At 39.7% G+C, this 22,273-nt stretch overlaps 1 protein-coding gene across 1 annotated transcript; it reads right to left on the minus strand.

Annotated features, from left to right (window-relative positions):
• Window positions 1-1,512: 1,512 nt before the first annotated feature.
• LOC134790347 (uncharacterized) lies at window positions 1,513-20,642 on the minus strand. The gene is made up of 19 exons (XM_063761115.1): window positions 20,600-20,642; window positions 19,540-19,727; window positions 18,929-19,089; window positions 18,296-18,669; window positions 17,981-18,204; window positions 17,405-17,507; window positions 17,108-17,235; window positions 16,716-16,861; window positions 16,054-16,198; window positions 15,728-15,877; window positions 15,014-15,154; window positions 13,963-14,228; window positions 13,409-13,630; window positions 9,750-9,933; window positions 8,503-8,698; window positions 2,850-3,610; window positions 2,492-2,684; window positions 1,986-2,099; window positions 1,513-1,640 (listed from the first exon to the last, which is right to left on the minus strand). Exons 1-19 carry the CDS (start codon window positions 20,640-20,642, stop codon window positions 1,570-1,572), a joined length of 3,810 nt encoding a protein of 1,269 aa, XP_063617185.1. The 3' UTR covers window positions 1,513-1,569.
• Window positions 20,643-22,273: the final 1,631 nt, after the last annotated feature.

Consider the following 22,273-nt stretch of genomic DNA (forward strand, 5'->3'; position numbering starts at 1 on the left):
TATTTTGTTTTTAGTACTTATTTGTTGTTATAGCGGCAACAGAAATACATCATCTGTGAAAATTTCAACTGTCTAGCTATCGCGGTTCTCGAGTTACAGCCTGGTGACAGACAGACAGACAGACGGACGGACGGACAGACGGACAGACAGACAGCGGAGTCTTAGTAATAGGGCCCCGTTTTTTCACTTTGGGTACGGAACCCTAAAAAACGACTTCACAGGTGTACCTACATGATAACTATGATAAGCCATTGAGTATAATTTGTATTTTCATTATTCTATAATACGGCCACGCCTAAACACACATGTAAGGCCTAATTTCGCCTTTTAAAACCTAATCACACTTAACCCCCCAACTGCTTATCATAGACCAAACACGGCTAATGTCCAGATAACCGCGGTCGTTACGCTATAACGCAAATTGGGGTTGCCACGCACGTGCGGGGTTAACGTGATGTTTTTGTCCCGTCATTGGACTTTAATTGGGGTCAGTTGTCGTTTGTTTGTGCCGCTCGATTGGCAGCATTGCAAGGGTTAAGAGGAAGGCGGGGCAAAGGGTTATAAGCATGTTCTTTCTAAATCCGTTCTATTAGTGGTCATGAAATGGAGTTTTCTTTACGTGCCCGCTAGTTTTAATGTGGCAGAATCATATAGAAAATGGGTTCAAACGTAGTAGGTAATTCATCAAATCCAAGCCAACTTGTACACTAGACTGAACATTTACAATACCCAGTATAAAGAAACGTATAATTCTGCCCACCTAATGCAATCCGATAATGTATTTATAAAAAATGATATCTTGTTTTGTCTATCTATTCTGTGAGTTTTCGCCTCGAGTGGTATTTTATGCTGCGTCTTACGTAAGCGACAACTCGCAAACGCGACGCGGCGCGGCGCGGCGGGCCCAAGGCGTTCGCGTTCGCAACGAGATCGCCTATGTAGTACGCTGCGTTACCTCGTGACTTGGATCGCGTTAGCCAATTTAATAGGTTGCGATATTAATTGTGGTCCAGTATTGAATAGATGTGGTCGCCAGTTTATTGCAAACGCCATCCAGTTCAGTGGTGCGTCGACCAATATCCCAATTCCAGAGAATACTGATATTATTTCGGCCAATACTAATATCACGTTATCATCAGGCCTTTAATATCTTGACAGATGATTTATGCAGCGTCTCTCTAAGCGAGGAACAAGGTCTAAGAACCATGCGTTGTCGTGGATTTCGCGACCTTTCGCGATGGTACTCCTCCATCCATATATTTTCGGGCTAAAAGATCACACACGTAATAAAATCATAATTCTAAAAGTGTTTTTCAATAAAAAGACACGTCAAGATTGTTTACCTTTTTTCTAATGCTAAAAAAACGAACTATATGTAATACAATTATTTGATGATTGATATATATGTAAGTATGATCTGCCAGAGATTTCAACAATCTTTTTAAGTAACCGCTTTGAAATAATTTGATGATTTGGTGACTGATCTAGTGATCTATTATTTAATGACCAGTTATATTAATTAAGTCATAGAAAGTACATTTCTTTGGTGATTAATTAATTATATCACCCTTATTTGAATTTGAATTCATCAAGTCGCACGTCTGCTGATAGCACGTTTGCTTCTAATGTGAATGGGCCATCTGCAAGAAAATAGAATAGGTACCTAATTACTTGTGGATATCAAAACTACTTTAACGACCCGATTCGAACTTTATCAAATCCATACCGTTTCGTATCTTAAAATTCGAATCGGGCCGTAAGTCTTATCTTTAAGGCGAGGTCAGGTCTGATCAGGCCGCGTAGCCAACATGCCAATCGCTTACGCTCCGTAGCGATCGAAACGCAACTGTCACTGTCGCACTAATATGGAAGAGTGATAGAGAGACAAAGCGTTTCGTTGTCGTAGCGATAGCGATTGTCGCCTTGGCTAGGCCGGCAGGCCAGTATACAATTATTTCTCCAAAAAAGGTTATTTTAATACCCACCCACATGGAACCACTCAGTGCGGGGATATCCAGTCTCCTCTCTAGATGCAGCTATGGCTTCTCTCAGAGCAAATGCCACGCATATCGACAAGCACGTAGCAGGTTCTCCAACCGCTGTAAACAAATAATTTCTAAAAACTACATACATTCATTTTTTCTTCTTTCTTTTTTTAAGCCTTACGTAGGCCTACTATCTACATGAACAACGATTTTTAATTTCACCCTTAAACCATTGATGTGACACATGTTAGGTACATAAATAGGAAGGGGTAGACTTCGGCGGACTTTCTCTGATCAGAATGTCAAGCCAAGAGCACCCTAAACCGGCAAGCGTGTATTGAGGAATGTTATGAACTGAAAGAGGTACCTATGTCAATATCGTAGCATGTGGAAATCTGTGGTCTCTGCCTATCCATACGGGAAATAGGCGTGATTATATGTAGGTATGCGTCATAACATTTTTTATGAATTGTATAATTTTAATGTTTTCAAATAATGGAACTCACCTTTACTGCCCAAAATGTCTCGGGGGTTGTAAGAATTTTTCCTCAACTTGATCCTAAAGTCAAGGGGTATATCAGCCCCGCACGGCACCTCGTAGAACCACGTGCGGTCCGTGAGGAGCTCTCCGGTGTGCTCGTCGTATATGATGTGCTCTGTGGTCCAGTAACCCATGCCCATGATAAATGCACCTTCGATCTACAAAAAGATTAATTATGGTTACGAATATTTTTTGTATGAAAATCCCTTTACAGTCCTTTGGAGCTACTGCGCCCGAAACTGGTACTTCGAAATCTATTATAAGAAACATAACGACTATATTTCATTGCATATATATGTATATTTTAATTTTACAAAATTTACCTGTCCAATATCAAGTACCGGATTGACCGATGTTCCAGCATCTTCAATTATATCGACTCTCCTAATCTCATGCTCTCCTGTAAGTATATCTATTTCAACCTCAGCCATAGCAACTGCTCCCGTTCTATAGTTCACCAAATCATTTGATGTCGTGTAATAACTGGCTTGAAGATTAATTCCCGCTAGGAATGCGGTCTGCACCAACAATTTCCAAGTAGGGTTGTTCAGCGTGTCTCTGATTGCTGATAGCCTATCAAGCAGCAACTGACAACACTTTATAGCACCAATACACACCGAGCTTGTACTTCTGCTCCCGCCAGTCGTGAAACTATTTGCATTTGCTGAATCATTTGCTTTCACTTTCACCATGTCTGTAGAAATATTCAAAGTGTACGCGATTACTTGGATCACTCTAGTATTCACACCTTGACCGATCTCTATGCCTCCATGTTTTACAACCACAGTTCCGTCACTATGTAACACGTTTAAATCAACTTGATATCCGCAAGCGATTGGGGTCGGCCAACTCATGAGGGAGATTCGTATTCCTCTTTTTTTCCAACGGTTTCTGGAGTTGAATTCGTCAACTTCTCTTTTTCTCTTATAATATTCTCTGTCTTGCAACAGTTCGTCGAGCATTTCAGAGACTTCCGCATATTGAGGGTTGAGATTGGCACGTCGAACCTCCACGGGGTCTCTGTCTAGTATGTAAGATATTTCTTCCATCATCATTTCGGTATGTGCAATTGCTTCAAGGGTGCCTTAAATTAAGAAAAATCCTTAGTATATATTATTTTTGAAATGAACAGAAATAAAAATTTGTTTTTGGAACAACACAATCTTAAAATTAACACATGTTAAACATGTGACACATGTCATTTGTTGTCCCAAAGAGGATACCACTCAGCATGTGGCGGAGCACGTATTGCCACGACGCTGATTTTCAGTGGACCCTTAAACTTATAAGATATAAAATTTGTTTTAACGTAAAAATAATAAAAACAATGCGGAGCAGTAGTCTTAAAAAATTGCCAGAAAGAAAATGAAGTATGTATTTCAAAAACAGTGAGAATGCGAATAGAGATGAATGGCGAATGTAATTATGCAACTTTAATCTTAAAGTTTAACCCATAAAGTCCATAAATAAATAGACAATTTTTACTCATGTATCAAGCAAATATCATATTATATTTATTAGGGCGAGCGAAGCGAGCCCTATCACTATTCGACAAACTATGCATTCTTGTGGTACACTTTACGGAAAAACTATCGCACTGTTGGGTTTGAGATTTAACATAGTAATTTAAATTCATGTCTAGATGTGTTATCAAACATAAAAATATAATTTTATGAGCCTAAAAAATTAAATAAAGTAATAACACTTTGTATTACTACTAGCGCCATCTGTTGGCAAAATAATGAATTAACATTCGGGTTAATGTTAATTATTTATTTCTCTAACAGATGGCGTTAGTAATAAATAAATAGATATTGAACATTCTTATACAAATTGAGCGAAAGACGACCGGTGGAGCAAAAGAGTTTTACACTGGTACCCACCAGATGGCGGGCGAGGGCAAGGTCATCCGCTCCGCCGCTGGCGAGACGACATAACCGAGCAGGCAGGCATAGCCTGGGCCAGTCTGGTCGCCGACAGAAAACTATGGTGTGACATGGAGGAGGCCTACGTCCAAAAATGGACAAACCCACATAAAAATACTTAGTAATACTTAGTAGTTTTTAAATTCTTTTCTTTGTAACTTTATTTCAAAATAATACTTAAACTCTAAATTTCATTGTAACATTTATATTTGGGAAATAAAAGGCTTTTATTTTATTTATTTTTTTATTATACAAATTGACTAAGCCCTACAGTAAGCTCAAGAAGGCTTGCGTTGTGGGTACTCAGACAATACGATACCTATGTGGTGTTTTCAAATTCAATATTGTGGATGGCGCTTACGCCATTAACAACGATGAATACAAAAGTGGGTTAAAATTTTGGATTCAACCCACCTCGCTTCGCTTGGTTTGATTCCCAATTTAGCAATTAAGTTTCTGTGACTACCTACTAGAACAATCAAATGCTGTATATTCACTGCGGAGGTCAATTTACTCGTATGTTCTGTGACGCTGATGAACTGATCAGTTTTGTTGTGTTAGCAAACTTAAATTGGGTATTTTCAGTTCGAGAAACAATTTTGGCGCCATTCATTTATTACGTAAGACGATTTTGGGGTGGAGGGGGGTCGAACATATCTTATTTTTCTTACAAGGGGAGGGAGGGGGTTTTCATAGTTCTTACGTAACGTTTAACGATCACAAAGATGCGATATTTTTTTTAATTTCCATGAAATTATGACGTTTAAAATAATACTTCCACACGCCAGCTTTTATGCCAGCGTTCGGCAACCTTTTAGCAGCCAAGGGCCAAATAGTAGTTACCGCGGGCCGCACTTTGTTAATATTTATGACTTTATCAGACATTGTCGTTTGTCAATATTACATACATACAAAATAGCCAGGGAAGCTCGCGGGCCGCTTGTTGCCGACCGCTGCTCTATGCTATCAAACACGGTGCAGAGTTAGCTTAAACGAGCTCAAGTACCTTTATACAGGTACAAATAAACATTCATAAAAATATTTTTTGAAAATAAATTATATTGGTGGGAGGGGGAGGGGGTCGGCCTATTCTTATTATTTCTTACATATGGAAGGGCCCTGGTCAAAAACTGGCAAAAATTGTCTTACGTAATTAATGAATGGCGCCTTGAGTGTCATTTCTGCTCGGAACTGCTAAAATTATAAATAAAGATAAGCATTTGGGATGTACCGACTAGTCGCCGACTAGTCGGGAAAGCCGACTATCCGGCCACATTTGTAGTCGGCGATTAGTCGGCGACTAGTCGGCAAGAATGGCCGATTAGTCGGCACTTTATTAGCGAAAGAAAAACAGAAAAAAACCAACTGTTAATATTTACCATATGTTTTATGTTTATTTTACTAAAATACCTATTCAGGGTGCATACGAAAACTTTAGTTCAATATAATTGACCGTTTGATCGTTATCGTATGTTGGCGGGCTGGTGTTTTCCTCTACAGGTCGCTCGTCTGCAAGTTTGATAGTATTTTTTTTTATTATTCAGTTTTTGTTTTTTTTTTAATGGTGTAGCCATGAGGAACTATTAATGTTATTGCAAAATTTAGAGAATTTGTCAGGGCACGTTGCTCGTAATGTCGCTGACCACAGGGGATAGGTTCTTAACTGGCGACTACGTACGGGAAATAGAGCCTTGGAAATACCGCCTACAAGCTTTACTGACGGTCTGCTCAGGATCGCAAAATAAAAGAACTAAAGACAGAAATTGAACGAGGATTCTTGTGATAGGTCTTTGAACCTGTAGAGTGTAGAGAACACCTTTTAGCCAAGCTAAATTATGATGAATAGCGCAACCAAAGGAGGAAAACTATTGTTTTTCCGTGAACTTATACGAAACTTATGACCTGGCCGACTAGCCGACTAGTCGGCCGACTAATCGGCCATTCGAGCGCCGATTAGTCGGCTAGTCGGCCAAATCAATAGTCGGTACATCACTAATAAGCATATTAATACAAACTTCAGTGACTTAGGGCCGATACAGACGGACTACAACCCGACTGCAATTTGCATGGGAACTGCACGCTGACTGCACGCTAATCGCAACGTCGGCGTGCAATTCAGCAAAAAGACCCAGAACCCTGGCAGAGCCTAGTGGAACTCAGGTATGGTGTAACTAAGGCACATTATGGTTTGGTCATCCGACTCATCTTGATGAGCACTTAGGAGAGTACTGAGTACCCAAGATGGAGCTGATGCCGAGCCCTGGCAGTACCTAGTGGAGCTCGGGTTTGGTGCAACATACATAGACACACGCTGTTTTGGATATCCGACTTGTCATGATGATCACTGGGTAGACCAGTACCCAAGATAGCCCTTCAAGTGGCGGTCAACCCGTGAATGGTCGATGCGAAAACCAGTAAACTGTCATCCACCAGTGAGTGGTTAATGAGGTATTGACGTATTTAGAGGTGAAATTGAACGCATTTAAGTATAGTTACGCTCTTCTAGCGCCCAAAATTAGGTAGCGAGTTAGAGAAGGATAGCATACCGTAAGAAACACAAAAACACTTGGTATAAAATTTGTAGGTGAGGTGAGGACCATTGATTCGGGAGCGACCGCCTAGTCCGAGGTCAGTCTCGTTTTTTAAGAGGTTGTCTTGTAAAAGAAATTGTATCTTAGGTCTTTTTATTGATATAATCTTAAAGATAAAAGTCTTCCTTTGATAATTAAGTAGCAATTACCTCCAATAATCAATTAGTTTTATGGTGGTAGTCATTTTTAACAAGGAAGCTGGAAAACTGACATTCTTCCGGAGTTTGATTTGGTCTGGCCAAATGTATAAACATTAGAATAATTTAATTGATATATTCGAATAGCCTATTTAACGCTGATTCTAACAATATGTGATTTAATATACTTTCAAACATAGAAAAGCTTAAATCGACGATTTTGTAAAATTTTCTTAATCTGCGCTGACCACCCACCGGGGCCCCGCCACTTGACTACTTTTCGCGTTTTCGCTGGCGCCACTTGAAGGGATAGCTGATGCTGAACCCTGACAGTGCCTAATGGAGCTCGGGTTTTATACAACATAGGCACACGCTGTTTTGGTCATGCAACTCTTCTTGATGAGTACTTAGGAAAGTAGTACCCAAGATAGAGCTGATGCTGAACCCTGGCTGTACCTAGTGGAACTCAGGTTTAGTGCAACACAGGCACACGCTGTTTTAGTCACTCGACAAGTCTTGATGAGCACTTGGGAGAGCAGTACCCAAGAATCCCAAGATAGAGCTGATGCTGAACCCTGGCTGTACCTAGTGGAACTCAGGTTTGGTGCAACATAGGCACACGCTGTTTTGGTCATCCGACTCGTCTTGATGAGCACTTAGGAGATTAGTATCCAAGATAGAGCTGATGCTAAACCCTGGCTGTACCTAGTGGAACTCAGGTTTGGTGCAACATAGGCACACGCTGTTTTGGTCATCAGACACGTCTTAATGAGCACTTGGAAGAGCATTACCCAAGATAGAGCTGATGCTGAACCCTGGCTGTACCTAGTGGAACTGAGTGTGTGTGACCGCCAGTAGGTGTCCAGACGGGATAGTTTTTCGCTCAATTGTGTGGAGTGGACGCAAAAATAAATTCAAGGACATTGCCTCGCTGACCCAACATTATGTAGGAAAGCCAGTTGGCTTCCTCCAAGAAAAAGTACTGGGCGACCGTGTAGGATGTAATAAGCACTTATGAAATTGTATATTACGTGTGGATGATATTGGCAATTTGATTTTGTCGTCTGGACACGTTTTTAATGGACAAAGTAAAAGCTGTAACAGACAGGCGTACCGGACAGCAGCCGGGGTCCGGTTAGTATATTTCTTTCTTGCTCTCACTTATAGCTGCGTTATTACGTACACACTCGATCAAACATGAAACAAGCCTCGGATTTGATCAAAATCGCGGTCCGGTACATTTAGGTAGATAAACTCCGCGAGCCCTTACAAAGCTCTGCTTTTTGCTAGTCTATTATCATCATTTAATTAATCATTAAGTACCTGGCGACCTCATCCACGTGGCGGCAGCTGTATCTGTGAGTACACTAAAAATCTTCATTGACCAGCGTGAATTCTCGTAGCAGTTTTTAATAGCGGGTGGCGCTAGAAGGACGAACTGGTCACCCACCACGTATCCGTGGTCCTCGTACATATGGTATTCCAGGTACTGGATCTCACCTCTGTCATCAACGCCCACCTGGAACGGTTAATATTGTGAAACATTGCATCTTTTGCTTGTTATAAGCATCTGATTTGAATGTGATAGGTATATGATGAGAGATGGGGAAGACGATTGATGAAAAAGCAAACGCATTATGAATTGCAATATTGCCGCCATTATACTTATGCTTATGTCTTAAGGGGCCCACTGATTACCAGTCCGCCGGAAAGACGATATCGGCATGTCAGTTAAACGCAAAATTTGACAGCTACGAATAACTGACAGGCTGATATCGTCCGGCGAACTGGTTATCTGTGGGCCCCTTTTAATAGTAGGGGAGCCCACGATGCTAAATCGGGATTTAATCGAGCGTCATACAGACCTATTGGAATCGAAATATTAGATGATAAGAAGCCGGCGAAGCGAGCCCGAAAGCGTCTACAATTTTTTTTAAATTTCGGGAGTTTGGTGGAGGGTTAAAAAATCGTTAAGCAGTTTGTGGGTTTGGTCGTTTTTGTCCACGTTAATGCTATATTTTTTCTATAACTTAATATAACACTTATTACAAATAAGTGTTATATCAAGTTATAGGCATTTACTGACGAACACAAGTTTGACGCCCAATTTTTACATTGTAACCGTCAGATTAAGGAAATGCGTGCAAATAATTATCAGATTTAGTAATAGCACAATTATACCGTTAATTTGGACTAATATGACCAAATCCACAATCTGCTTTGCAATTTGTTGAACGCCCCACCAACCCCCCACCAACCAAGGGCTCAACATAGATGGCTAAAAGGGGTAGGTAAAGGTAGACTACACGGGGTAGCAAGATATCATTCATATCTTAATCTGACGCGCTCGAGTAAACACAAAAATCCCCTCTTGGGCTCCCCTACCATAAGTTCTGTGGCAAGATATGACTGCTTGCAAATACTCTTTCACATTGATCCAATGGCATCAATAAAGCAAATAAAAGCTATATTGTCCAATAAGGAATTCAAATGTGGTCATAGAAAGGAAAACTGAAGGGAAATATGGCCTAAATGATGTCGTAGGTACCTAATAAAATTGACTGTCTAACCTCAAATTCTAGAGTTACCGGAGGCCTCTTCCCTAAGACTCTCAACATGGACTGGATGCCCATGGTAAAGCGGCAGGGTCGATTCGTCAGATAAGTGACCAATGCGCACGTTGTCGCGTTCCAGCCAGCTCGAGTTAGCTTCATTCCATATCCACCACCGTTCCGAGGTATCACTAGGCTTATGCTGGAAAACAACATTGGGCAACGATTTAAAACTTTTACCAGTAATATCATATTAGGCAAAAAAATATGTCAGCTGAACTGTGGTCTCGAATAAAGAGCCCTCATCTCACCGATTCATGTGCACTACCCAATTTCGACGGTAGCGTTTGTTAGGTCAATGTTATTAGGGTATGATGAGTTTCCATAACCTTCGTAGCTCCTTAAATTACCTTCTCGTACGTCTTTCTGTGCTTCATATTAATGTTAACTACCCCACAAGAAACTGTTTGCTCCAAACGCTGTCATTTCTCAGTTGAAATCAGCTGAATGTTCTAAATACCTGGTAGTTTTGACATTGGAAATGTCTTTTCGTTCGCTCCAGTATAGGGTCCGATTTCACGAAAAAGTGCGATCCCCTTATATCTCGGAAAGTTGTGAAGATATGATATTAAAAAATAGACTCAAAAGACGCATAATCACGAGAGCTGTAAGGTGAAATAGTGAAAAAAAGTTATGGTCGAAATAGTGAAAATAAAATTAATTTTTTTTCGGAATTTTTGATTTTGGTGCTAGATAATTTGGAAACGAAGAATGATATCAAAAATTTGAGAAAAATGGCTCTGGACAATTTAGTCAGCTACAATTTGAGCCTAAAACAAAGACGATCGGGTTAAGGGTTTGCCCTGTAGCCTAACCTTAAAATAGTCAAAAAGTCAGAACGACATTTTTCACATGACATTTATGACTTCATGTTTCGCAGAGTTCGTTATCGGTGTTTGTTGTGAATTATCGGGATTATGACGGCAGAATAACACTTGCACTGCGTGGGCTATCAAAATCGCTGCAGATTTTTCTTGGTCTAACTCTATCTATCCTGTTTGAGACGGGCGTAGATAACGCACTATTCGACAATCTATGCATTCTTGTGGTGGTGGAAATAGAAATAGAGATAGAGATAGAGGTAGAGGTAGAGGTAGAGGTAGAGGTAGAGGTAGAGGTAGAGGTAGAGGTAGAGGTAGAGGTAGAGGTAGAGGTAGAGGTAGAGGTAGAGGTAGAGGTAGAGGTAGAGGTAGAGGTAGAGGTAGAGGTAGAGGTAGAGGTAGAGGTAGAGGTAGAGGTAGAGGTAGAGGTAGAGGTAGAGGTAGAGGTAGAGGTAGAGGTAGAGGTAGAGGTAGAGGTAGAGGTAGAGGTAGAGGTAGAGGTAGAGGTAGAGGTAGAGGTAGAGGTAGAGGTAGAGGTAGAGGTAGAGGTAGAGGTAGAGGTAGAGGTAGAGGTAGAGGTAGAGGTAGAGGTAGAGGTAGAGGTAGAGGTAGAGGTAGAGGTAGAGGTAGAGGTAGAGGTAGAGGTAGAGGTAGAGGTAGAGGTAGAGGTAGAGGTAGAGGTAGAGGTAGAGGTAGAGGTAGAGGTAGAGGTAGAGGTAGAGGTAGAGGTAGAGGTAGAGGTAGAGGTAGAGGTAGAGGTAGAGGTAGAGGTAGAGGTAGAGGTAGAGGTAGAGGTAGAGGTAGAGGTAGAGGTAGAGGTAGAGGTAGAGGTAGAAATAGAAATAGAAATATAAATAATTTTATTCGTGAGGACAAACACAAAATAAAAACTTATACAGAGAAACATAAAAAAGAAAAAGTGCCACGAAATGGTCTCACCTCAGCATGTTGCTGGCGGCTGCTAGCAGATAGCTGATGCTGAACCCTGGCAGTACCTAGTGGAGCTCGGGTTTAATACAACATAAGCACACGCTGTTTTGGTCATCGGACTCGTCTCGATGAGCACTTAGGAGAGTAGTACCCAAGATAGAGCTGATGCTGAACCCTGGCTGTACCTAAAGGAACTCAGGTTTGTTGCAACATAGGCACACGCTGTTTTGGTCATCCGACTCGTCTTGATGAGCACTTAGGAGAGTAGTACCCAAGATAGAGCTGATGCTGAACCCTGGTTGTACCTAGCGGAACTCAGGTTTGGTGCAACATAGGCACGCGCTGTTTTGGACATCCGATTCGTCATGATGATCACATGGTAGAGCATTACCCAAGATAGCTGATGCTGAACCCTGGTAGTACCTATTGGAACTCAGGTTTGGTGCAACATAGACAAACGCTGTTATGGTCATCTCTCGTCGCGTCAAACTGCTGTCAAGAAAATTTCATATCTTGCAGCAAATGGGCCGCTGCCGATCAAGACTCGAGTGACGATAACGGCGATGTGGCTACCACTTCTCGAGTTGACTACGGATTTGCCGTGTAATAATTTTCTTGTACTTTGAACATTAATATATCCTGCTTATTAATCGAAAAATGAAATATGTACCTATACTTATGCGCCACTAGGGCATGCAGTACCGGTCCCGGTACCAAGAATTTCATTTCCCGGTTCTGGGCATGGCCGGAACCGGGATTCCCGGTTCTTCCCGGTTCTCAAGGCATCTTTTGATTACTTTTAAGAAATTGTTTGTGTTAGCGTATAATTTTTATGAATTACTTATTTTCATATAAATAATTACATAAACATAAACATAAACATAAAACATATATATTTATTCATCTTTACAAATTCAGGTTAGTTATACACAAAAACTTATGTTAATGCACTGTACAGGTATAGAATTTGAAAGAATAAGGAGTGCCTTTCCTGTAGTTGGCCTGATTCCTACACTAGGCGATGCCTGTCCTGTAGGAAACCAGCTTACATCCGAGTTACAAATACATAGGCGCGAATTGGTACAGAAAGCAATGTATTTTACTTACTAAGCTAAATCTAAATATTAAACTAGTCCAAGAATTAATAAATGACTTATTTTATTATAAACAAACACTTAATTGGCGTTCCATCCTATTTTACAAAATGAACTGGCACACTTTGCCTCCGTCTGGGCCGAGCCAGACGGCCGTAGCGTAGTCGATGCACTCAGCACTATGAGACGGCACGGCCTGCCTGCACGAATGCCTACTTTACTAGGTAAGTTTGTCGGGTTATTTGGGTCCCCCCGGGTCCTCCGTTTCATAGCACCATTATTAAATGTTATATAATGTCCCGAGCTAAAGTACTAAAACATTACCACTATTGAAATGGGAATAAATAGTCATATGATGAGAACCGGGAAGTACCGGTACCGGGTCTTCAGACCGGTTCTTTTGACTCTATAAAATTCCCGGGAATTCCCGGGAATATGAGAACCGCGAATTCCCGGGAGCATGCCGTATACGCCACGGCGACAATTATTCAAACTTCGATACGCGTGTGGTAATTTTGCAATTTGTTTGTTCACATGCGTTATGTCCAGGGTACTTGTGTTAATCTAAGAATAAAATAATTATCATTCAACGTTGTAGTTTTATTTTGTAACTTTTTCCTTATCCAGACTTTCTCGTCGCTCAGCGACAGTATTTTTTCGAATTCCGTAGATTCATTTCCAATGTGCTCGATAGTCGTGTGAGGCACGAAATCTGTGAATTTTTATCTAAATCGCACGTGTTTGTAAATTTTTCTTTATTTAACTGACTCACCGATTAGATTGAATATCCAGAACGGATGACATGGCGGTTTGTACGGCGTCAGGCCACTGCGTGCTGATGTATGCGTCCAGACCATCGTCACTAGGCCTGGTCACGCTGTGAAGCGTCTCCATTGAGAAGTGGTACTGATATAATATCCTGTTATAGTCTTTGATAACTCTTTGCACATTTGCGCCTGTGTTTCGTGCTGGTAGGGCAAAATATAATGATACCCTGAAATTTACAATTTATACTCATGAATTTATTTAAACTGCTGGTCAGTAATAAACAAAATACAAATACAATTAACTCATGCCCAATGGTTACATTATTTTTTAGTTATGTGTGGTTTATGATGCGATAAAGTCTAATGATATTCTCATCCTCCTTTATAGTTTGATAAACAGAAACATCTGTTACTAGCTCCTAGTGAGTATTATATTCTTTGGTTACTAGTCAGCAGCCGACAGGCCTGACTGGCACTTTCAATTTAAAAATCACTCTGTCTTTGACAAATAGAGAGGTTATAAAGATAGCTATCCGCTATTCTTACTGATTTTTATTACCTATTAGGATCTTTTACAGCTTCTGCTATAGTTAAAACTGGTTTTCTCGAATCTTTCTTATATTTGACATGGACCAGCAGAGCAGCCCGGTTAGCTAGTCTGTCAGTGTCTGCTACTATAACTCCGATGGGTTGGTCGTAATATTTGATCCGACCTTCGCAAAAAATTTCTTCTTTAGTTACAAGTGTCGGTACCTGAGGTGGTATAAAATTGTTTGGTCCCGGTATGTCTTTTGCTGAGAAAAAAGCAACAACACCCGGTAGTTTCTGAAATGAAAAAAGACAAAGTCAACCTTAAAGTACAACATTATGTATTTATTACGCTTAGGTTAGGCTTGAAAAACTTAAAGGTAAGTATTAGAAATAAAGTTAAAGTAGGTACATTAACTGGACCACATATATTATATTTCAACTAACTATAAAATAAACAGAGTTTTAAATCCACCAATAGTATTGGTTGCTCCGCCGGATTACAACCAATGCTATTGATTAATAGAGATTGTGCCTCAGTAGCAGCCTAATTGTTCTCAATTTGCCATAACTGTCATCAACGTCTGGGGTCTACTCGTATTTCAGGAATCGATAGCGGAGTTCCGTTAGAAACTACCGCGAAAACCGCAGTTCGCTAATTGCGGGGATCTTTCTCTTATATTCCAATGAAAGCGTAATTAGAGTGACAGAGAAAGATGCCCGCAATTTGCTAACTTCAATTTTCACGGTTATAGCCCTGGTTAATCGCAACACGATCAAGATATGGATAAAAGAGGTTTAAACAGACATACAGATACATAAACAGATAAAAACGTGCTCAGGCCATGTAAAACAAAACAAAAACGTAAAAATTGCAGTTTTAAATGATTCACGGTTAGTTTCACTAGACTTATATCGACCGGGACCGGAATATGAACCGTGATTACCTTTTGTACCGCTATCATCAGCTACCCGTGAATGAGATGCATGTAACTGCGTCGAAATATCGGGTGCTCGAAAACAATACAAAAGGTAATCACGGTTCATATCCCGGTCGATATAGTCTTGTAAAAATTGCTTGCCAACGCGGGTGTAGGGTCAATTTCCAGGATCTCTCCGGTGCAAATGTCCGAGGTGACGAAAGCGCAGAAAACCTCGTGGGGTTGTGTTGACAGGTCGTTCACATATTTTGCTTCACCTGCACATTGGATCAATGCCTCTACCTGTAAACCAACATCATTTTCCTGGTCAAGATATACCTAAGCTCAAACAGAGTTTTCGAATTACGACATTTGATATTTGTGTAATGAAAACAGTTATCTAAAATTCCCGTTTACATCCAATGGGTATTGGATGTTTTATCCTGTTTAGTTAAATATCGTTTTTTTCGGATGAAGTTAAAAATATGATAATTGCTTAAAATGCGCATTTTTTATGAATATATTGTCGTCATGTATCCGACTTTCAATCCGGAGGTCGCGGGTTCAAACCCCGGCTCGTATGTACCAATGAAATTTGCGGAACTTACGTTATGTACGAAATATCATTTGATATTTACCAGTCGGTTTTCGGTGAAGGAAAACATCGTGAGGAAACCGGACTAATCCCAATAAGGCCTAGTTTCCCCTCTGGGTTGGAAGGTCAGATGGCAGTCGCTTTCGTAAAAACTAGTTCCTACGTCAATTCTTGGGATTAGTTGTCAATCGGACCCCAGGCTCCCATGAGCCGTGGCAAAATGCCGGGATAACGTAAGGAAGAATTGTCGTCATATATCATATAAGGTGTCTCTTAAGTACCTTAGGAGAAGGTTCGGTAATAGGCCAGATGAGGGGATTGGTAGTAAATTCTTGAGAGCCTTTGGATAAAGGTCTCGTCCTTCGAAGACGTCGCGTCCCCGAGCGATAGCGAGGGTTCAGTCGGTTCTCGGGAATCAAGGTCATAAGACCCTGGAAACCAATAATATTACTTGGCAAAATCAAAATCAAAAGAAACGGGTGTTATATTTTCGACTAGTAAATGTAATAGTTGTTATCGCGAGGAATTTACTAATCATATTTATACTAGTAGCTAGTAGTAACCTTTTACATAAAACGTAGCATGATTTGTATTTTCTTCTGCTCACCTTATAAAAAAGTCCCAAAGCACACTTCTTTCTATACTCAGGTTTGAATTCTCCGGCAATCTCCTCAGGCTTCAGTTCTTGTTCCAACACCTTTAGCGCTCCTTGCAGCACCTCATCGGTGAAGATTTTCTTGCCGACCACGTATCTGGACACACGGAAGAAGTTTAAGAATTATAATTACAATGCTGAACTGAACTCTTGACCTCCACTAAGATCGCCACGAGGTCCTCTAGAATCTAGATGATTCAATTGGAAGCCACTGCGTAGCATAAACTTGTATTAGGTAAATTTAGAGGACAGATAGAATCTGTTGAATTTCGATAAGTAATTAAAGACAAGTGATCATAAAATTTACGCTCTAGGTAGGTACATGTTTTGTTGAGATACTCGAGATGCCAATGCCACCGAATATGATCTTGAAGCAAAAGCGCCTTCTCGTCGTCGTTGCTGAATTAAAAGAGGAAATGTACTCAAATTCCTAATTGTATATGCGAAGAGACATCGATGCAATACTAGCAAAGCGCACCCTTTTCTCCGTCGAGCTAAAAGTCGTACGAAAACTATCCACCAAATACTTGATCACTTATAATGTATTCTGAAGCATGTATAAATAATATACATGCTTGGTACATAGTTTAGTAATACTGCAAATACTGGCGTACCTCTCAGTATGAAGAGCGTGCACGAAGGTAGCCGAGATGCCTCCGATGACAATCCTGGCCGAGCGCACGGTCTCGCCATCATGGTGAAACTCGTAGAGGAACGCCGCGTTTACTTGCGCATGGGCACTCTGGCCTCGTGGCATGATCTGGGACAGAGAAAAACGATTCAGTCTGTGACTTTCAAGCGAAACACGTCCAGAAATATGTTATATGTTAATATTAAATATGGAGTGAGGTTTTCGAGGGTCAAACACAAGTTCCTTATCATTTGTCGCATCATGTTGTCCATCGTTCGAGAACATTTCGCTTTTTAGCTAAACCTTTCCTTTTATTTTATGTTTATATTGCAGACCAGATAATGTAAAAATTTAACAAAAATAATGCTTCTATACCTTGAATGACACAAAGCGATAACTATGCGAGTACGGTGGTATCCTGATTTCTGTTATAAGTTTGCCCGCCATATCTAGGTGAAGGAACTCGGCTGGGGTCACCATATGCACCGTTCCATGTTTATCAACTAGAAAAAGAAAAAATAAGTCCTTGATGGAGTAACTCTATCTGCATGCCTAATTGACTGAATGTTGCTGCACCACGTTCTCATAGCAATCGCGTTATGCAGCTTTATTTGCATTACTATGAATTGACACTGTTATTTATGCATGTATTTATATAGAACATTGGCATACCGACAACAAGAACAGCTCCAACAGTCTCCAACAATAAGAATAAGTCAGACGAGAACACGGGCACTCTGTGTTTAACCATGAGGTTGCCAGCTGTGGTGCCTATCTGGAAACATGAAGGGTCAAGTTAGTTCATGTATGGAACGAATCCCGTAATTGACAAACAATTATGGATACGAGTCATTACGAGCAGGATAGCCGAGCAAATTAGATTGTTTGAGGTGCTTTCCATGTACAAGGCCAGCCATACACAGTCATTCGCAACGTAATTCATAGTCTGAATTCCGGTGCTTTACCTCACACCTGTCTTCCGATTTAATCCGTTTCACGAGCGTCAACTAGGGTCAACACGAAGGTAGTGCACTAAAGTATCATTCTATGGAACTTGCTAACTATGTAATAGTAAACAAAGCGCCATATTGAAATTGTCTCCGAATTATGAATTTACTAGTGACTTTTAACATAGTAGCAAGTTCCATAGAATGACACTTTAGATGAGACGGGCGTGAGAAAGAAAAATTCATCCAATTCCTTTAAAGTATGAGACAACGGACAACTACAGATAAGGTAGTTACTCACATTCCTAACAGGAATATGTGCCACTAATGTTATATGGTCGGCAAGCAAGGCTAGGTAACTGAATTCCTCACGTTGATGTGAGATCTCGTAGAAGATAGATATCGTGTCATTCAGGGTGGTCGAAGCTCCCAGCACCAGGTTCTGATCCACTACGTGTGTCTTTAGTTCCAGAACTCTGCTAATATCTATGAGGACACGTGGATATGCGAATATTGGGTAGGCCCCTAGAAAACGAAATAACATAGGTACATACTTACAAGAAAAAATGTGTTGAATAAACGGAGATTCCCTGGTAATTTTAAAACGATTACTCACCTTTTCCGGTATTTCCTCCAATTAACATATAATCATCACCTTCCTTATTTAAAATTTCAAAGATTTGCTTGAGATCATAGACTATGTAAAATGTACGTTTGTCTTTCAAAATAATCTTTTTCACTTCTTTGGTTCCAGTGTCAACTTTGTCAACTAAACACCAATCTTCTTTGCCATCGCATGGTTTATCACAAGACTTGTTACATATTTTGAGATCTTCTATATCAGTGAGGTGATTAGGTTTCGGTGCGTCTTTCGCAAAGGTCTTGAATGCGTCAAGAATGGGACGATAGCCGGTACAACGACATATGTTACTACCGAATGATTGTTCTATCTGTAACTGGGTGAGATCGTAATGATTTGACTCCAACAAGCTGAAATATTACTTTATGGTGAATAATTTAATTGAATCAAAAATATTTACTTAATGCTTTGGAGCAATGGTATTAAGAAATGTTCAGACAGAAAAGTTATCAAAACTCGCACTGTCGACTGAAACGGTCACGTAATCCTATACTTGGATTGTGGAGAGTTGGAGACAAGATGATGAATGAATAGTATTAAGTGATAACTGGTTAGAAATATAAAAAATGAATTAGGAGTTTAAGCAGACCAATCTTAGTTAGGTTTTACCTGTACATACTCATAACCCAGCCAGGGCTGCAGAACCCGCATTGTGTGCCATTGTGTTCTGCTAGCGCACGTTGGACAGGGTGGTACCCTTTTCGGCGGTCTCCGATCCCTTCTACAGTCTTGATATCCCAGTCTTGACATGACGTTATAGATACTAAACACTGTTATAAAAAAATATTACTTACACTAGTTTTTTTAAGAAAAATAAAGTTTTCGTGAAATTGGGTTAGGTGTGGCACTCAACAAATTCTGGAAAAGACGTCTTATTTAATGTGCAATTTTGGGAACAGCTCAAGAAATGCACACAAAAATAATTGTTCTTAACCTTCTTTTTCACGGTCGCAAACCGGACTTTGTGTACGCATAAATTAAGTATGTTTGTCATTATGCAAAAGGCTTGCTTAGATTTAACGGGCAATTTATTTGTGAATTAGTACGTAGATAAATGAGCTCTTCAATTAAGGAAAACATCCTGAAGAGACACATTTGCTAAGAAATTGGAAGATGTGTGTGATGTATCTCGAGCTAGAGTGGGGCTATAGTCCAAATCCTCTAGTGAAAGTAGACATGTAGCCAGTAGTAGCTGGTGATGATGATGAAAGTATTCTCACAGAATTAATGGCCATAGTTCGCCGGCCGCCAGTGTAGGGGTCCGGCATGGTGGCGTTGACGATGCATGCTCCACACCCACCCTCCTTGCACATGAACTTGGTGCCATGGAGGTTTAGAGTGTCACGCACGTAGTCGTTTACTGACGTGTCTGAATCCACCTCGGAACTCACTGGGAAGAGAAAATATTCTTTAAATGTATTGTCATCAAACTGTGACCGCACATTATATCTGGGGAGCCTACGATGCTAAACTCGGAGTCAATGGCGTTGCAGTGCAAACATTAGAATGTATAAAAAAAAACTGTATAAACTATTTGAAACTTGGATTGATTTATATTTTAAAATGGGGCAATACCGCACCATGACCAGTTGATGTTTACTCCGCTAGTTTTTACGAAAGTAAATTTTCGCTTTTTTGTTTGTAATGTTATTGACAGTATCATCAAATTGGAAATGTGGGAGCACGGTGATTAACCGCATTTATTATGTTTCCTTTGTGCCGTGTTGTAACTGTTTTAAGTATTTCTCTTTATGGACAACTTTTGAATTTTTCAAGACTTTGTGTCAAGTCATAGAATTCGAAGGATGGTCTTCAAATAGGGGTCCCTTTGTTTCCCATAAAGTTCTAAGTCATAATGTTTTGTTTGTCATATTATCATTAGTCATAAAACTGAAACCGTTTACTTTTCAGGACTTGCGTAATGTTATCCCATAGATAGGTAAGGTTAGGTTTGTTTTATGGCAATCCTGAAAAGTGACGCGTTTCTGAACGAAATAAATTATGTTTAACGAAAAGGCGGGCAAACAATACATTATGACTTGAAACTTTTGGAGAAACACTAAAAACCCCTTCAAGTATTTATGGTCAAGTTCTTAAATTAGTCCTATTCTGCTTTCGTCACCCATTCTACATTCGTCACAATCGCCGGTGGCTTTCAATGTAGAATGCGTGACGAAAGCAGAATAGGACTAATTTAAGAACTTGACGAAAAACGAATGGGACGACCCAAGACGATACCATATTTATGTATAGTCTGTTAAAAACACAATACATAGATACCTGAACATAACTCCTCGTTAACTTTGAACGTGACTCGGTCCATTGCGCCAACTTGCAATCTGGAAATGCTCGATTATACCCGACGCCAATACAAGATATGTAGATATGAAGATATGTAGTTATGTACTAAGCACTGTCGGTCGGATGCAGGGTAATTTCATCATTAGGATTTGTCTGTTATTTACATAATAAATAATTATTTATCGAGGAATTATGCTATTATGTATGAGTAAGCTAATAGCTACGTTTTTTATTCTTTTTAGGGTTCCGTACTTCAAAAGGAAAAAACGGAACGTCTGTCTGTCGGTCCGTCTGTCACAGCCCATTTTCTCCAAAACTACTGGACCAATTAAGTTGAAATGTGGTACACAAATGTAAATTTGTGACCCAAAGACGGACATGTAACGTAAATAAATGAATTTTAAACATGGGGGCCACTTTTAGGGGTAAACGAGAAAATTTAAAAATTAAGTTTTTCAAACTATGTATATCGTGTTACATATCAAATGAAAGAGATTACTCTGAGAATCTCAAACAGTGTGTTACCGGCATGCGGGTATTTATTAAAACTGATAATAATATGATCCATTAGCAGTTGTTTGCGTGATAAAGATAAAAAATAGTTTATTCAAGTAGGCATATTACAATGCGCTTATGAACGTCAAATAAAGCTATACCGGCTCCAACCGTACACCTCTGCCTCGAGAAGATTTAAATCCCCCCTCAATTGGAGGAGGGTATCCCAATATGGGACCGGCAACAAACTCGGCGGGACACATCTTTTCAAAACATTATTACATCTTATAATTAACATGCATTAAGAGTAAATAAGAAAATACAATTTAAATTATTATAGAATTCATGCAATTATACACAGTAGGTATATTACTTCATAGAAATTAGATAAAAAAGAAAGAAACATATATGTACATGGCACCATACAAATACGTAGCTCTTTCAGAAAACATTCTTACAAAAGGAAAAGAAAATAAAGTCAATAAAATAAATGAGAATACATATTATATGAATCAGGCTGTTTGTTATGAGATGCCTTCATAAAATTTGATGTGCTTTCTTACCTTAGCTGTGTCACCTATAACTCTACACATAATACAATGCTTTTAATTGCTACTTGTTCTTATTACAGTTTCTGGCTTAGACCATGCATTCTTGCTTGTCTGTCAAGTAGTCCTCGACTCTGTAATAAGCCTTTAACATCAATGACTTTTTTAAGTAATTCTTAAGAGCTGGAAAGGGTAATCTTAAAGCATCCTCAGGTAACTTGTTATAAAAATGAATGCATTGCCCAACGAATGACTTTTGTACTTTACGAACACGAAACTTTCTGATAGCAAGCTTATTTTTATTTCTAGTATTATAGTTATGGACATCAGAATTCTTACTGAAGGAGTCTAGATTCTTAACAACATAAATAATACTATCATATATCTACTGGGAAGCTACAGTTAAAATATTAATTTCTTTGAAAAGTTCTCTTAATGATTCACGCACTCTTAAATTATATATAGAACGAATGGCTCTCTTTTGTAAGACAAATATAGTCTGTATGTCAGCTGCTTTGCCCCAAACCAGAATACCATATGACATTACACTATTAAAATAACTATAATAAACAAGGGGAGCTGTTTCAACATTAGTCAATGGTCTAATTCT

Source organism: Cydia splendana, chromosome 5, assembly GCF_910591565.1.
Source record: "Cydia splendana chromosome 5, ilCydSple1.2, whole genome shotgun sequence".
Lineage (NCBI taxonomy): Eukaryota > Metazoa > Arthropoda > Insecta > Lepidoptera > Tortricidae > Cydia > Cydia splendana.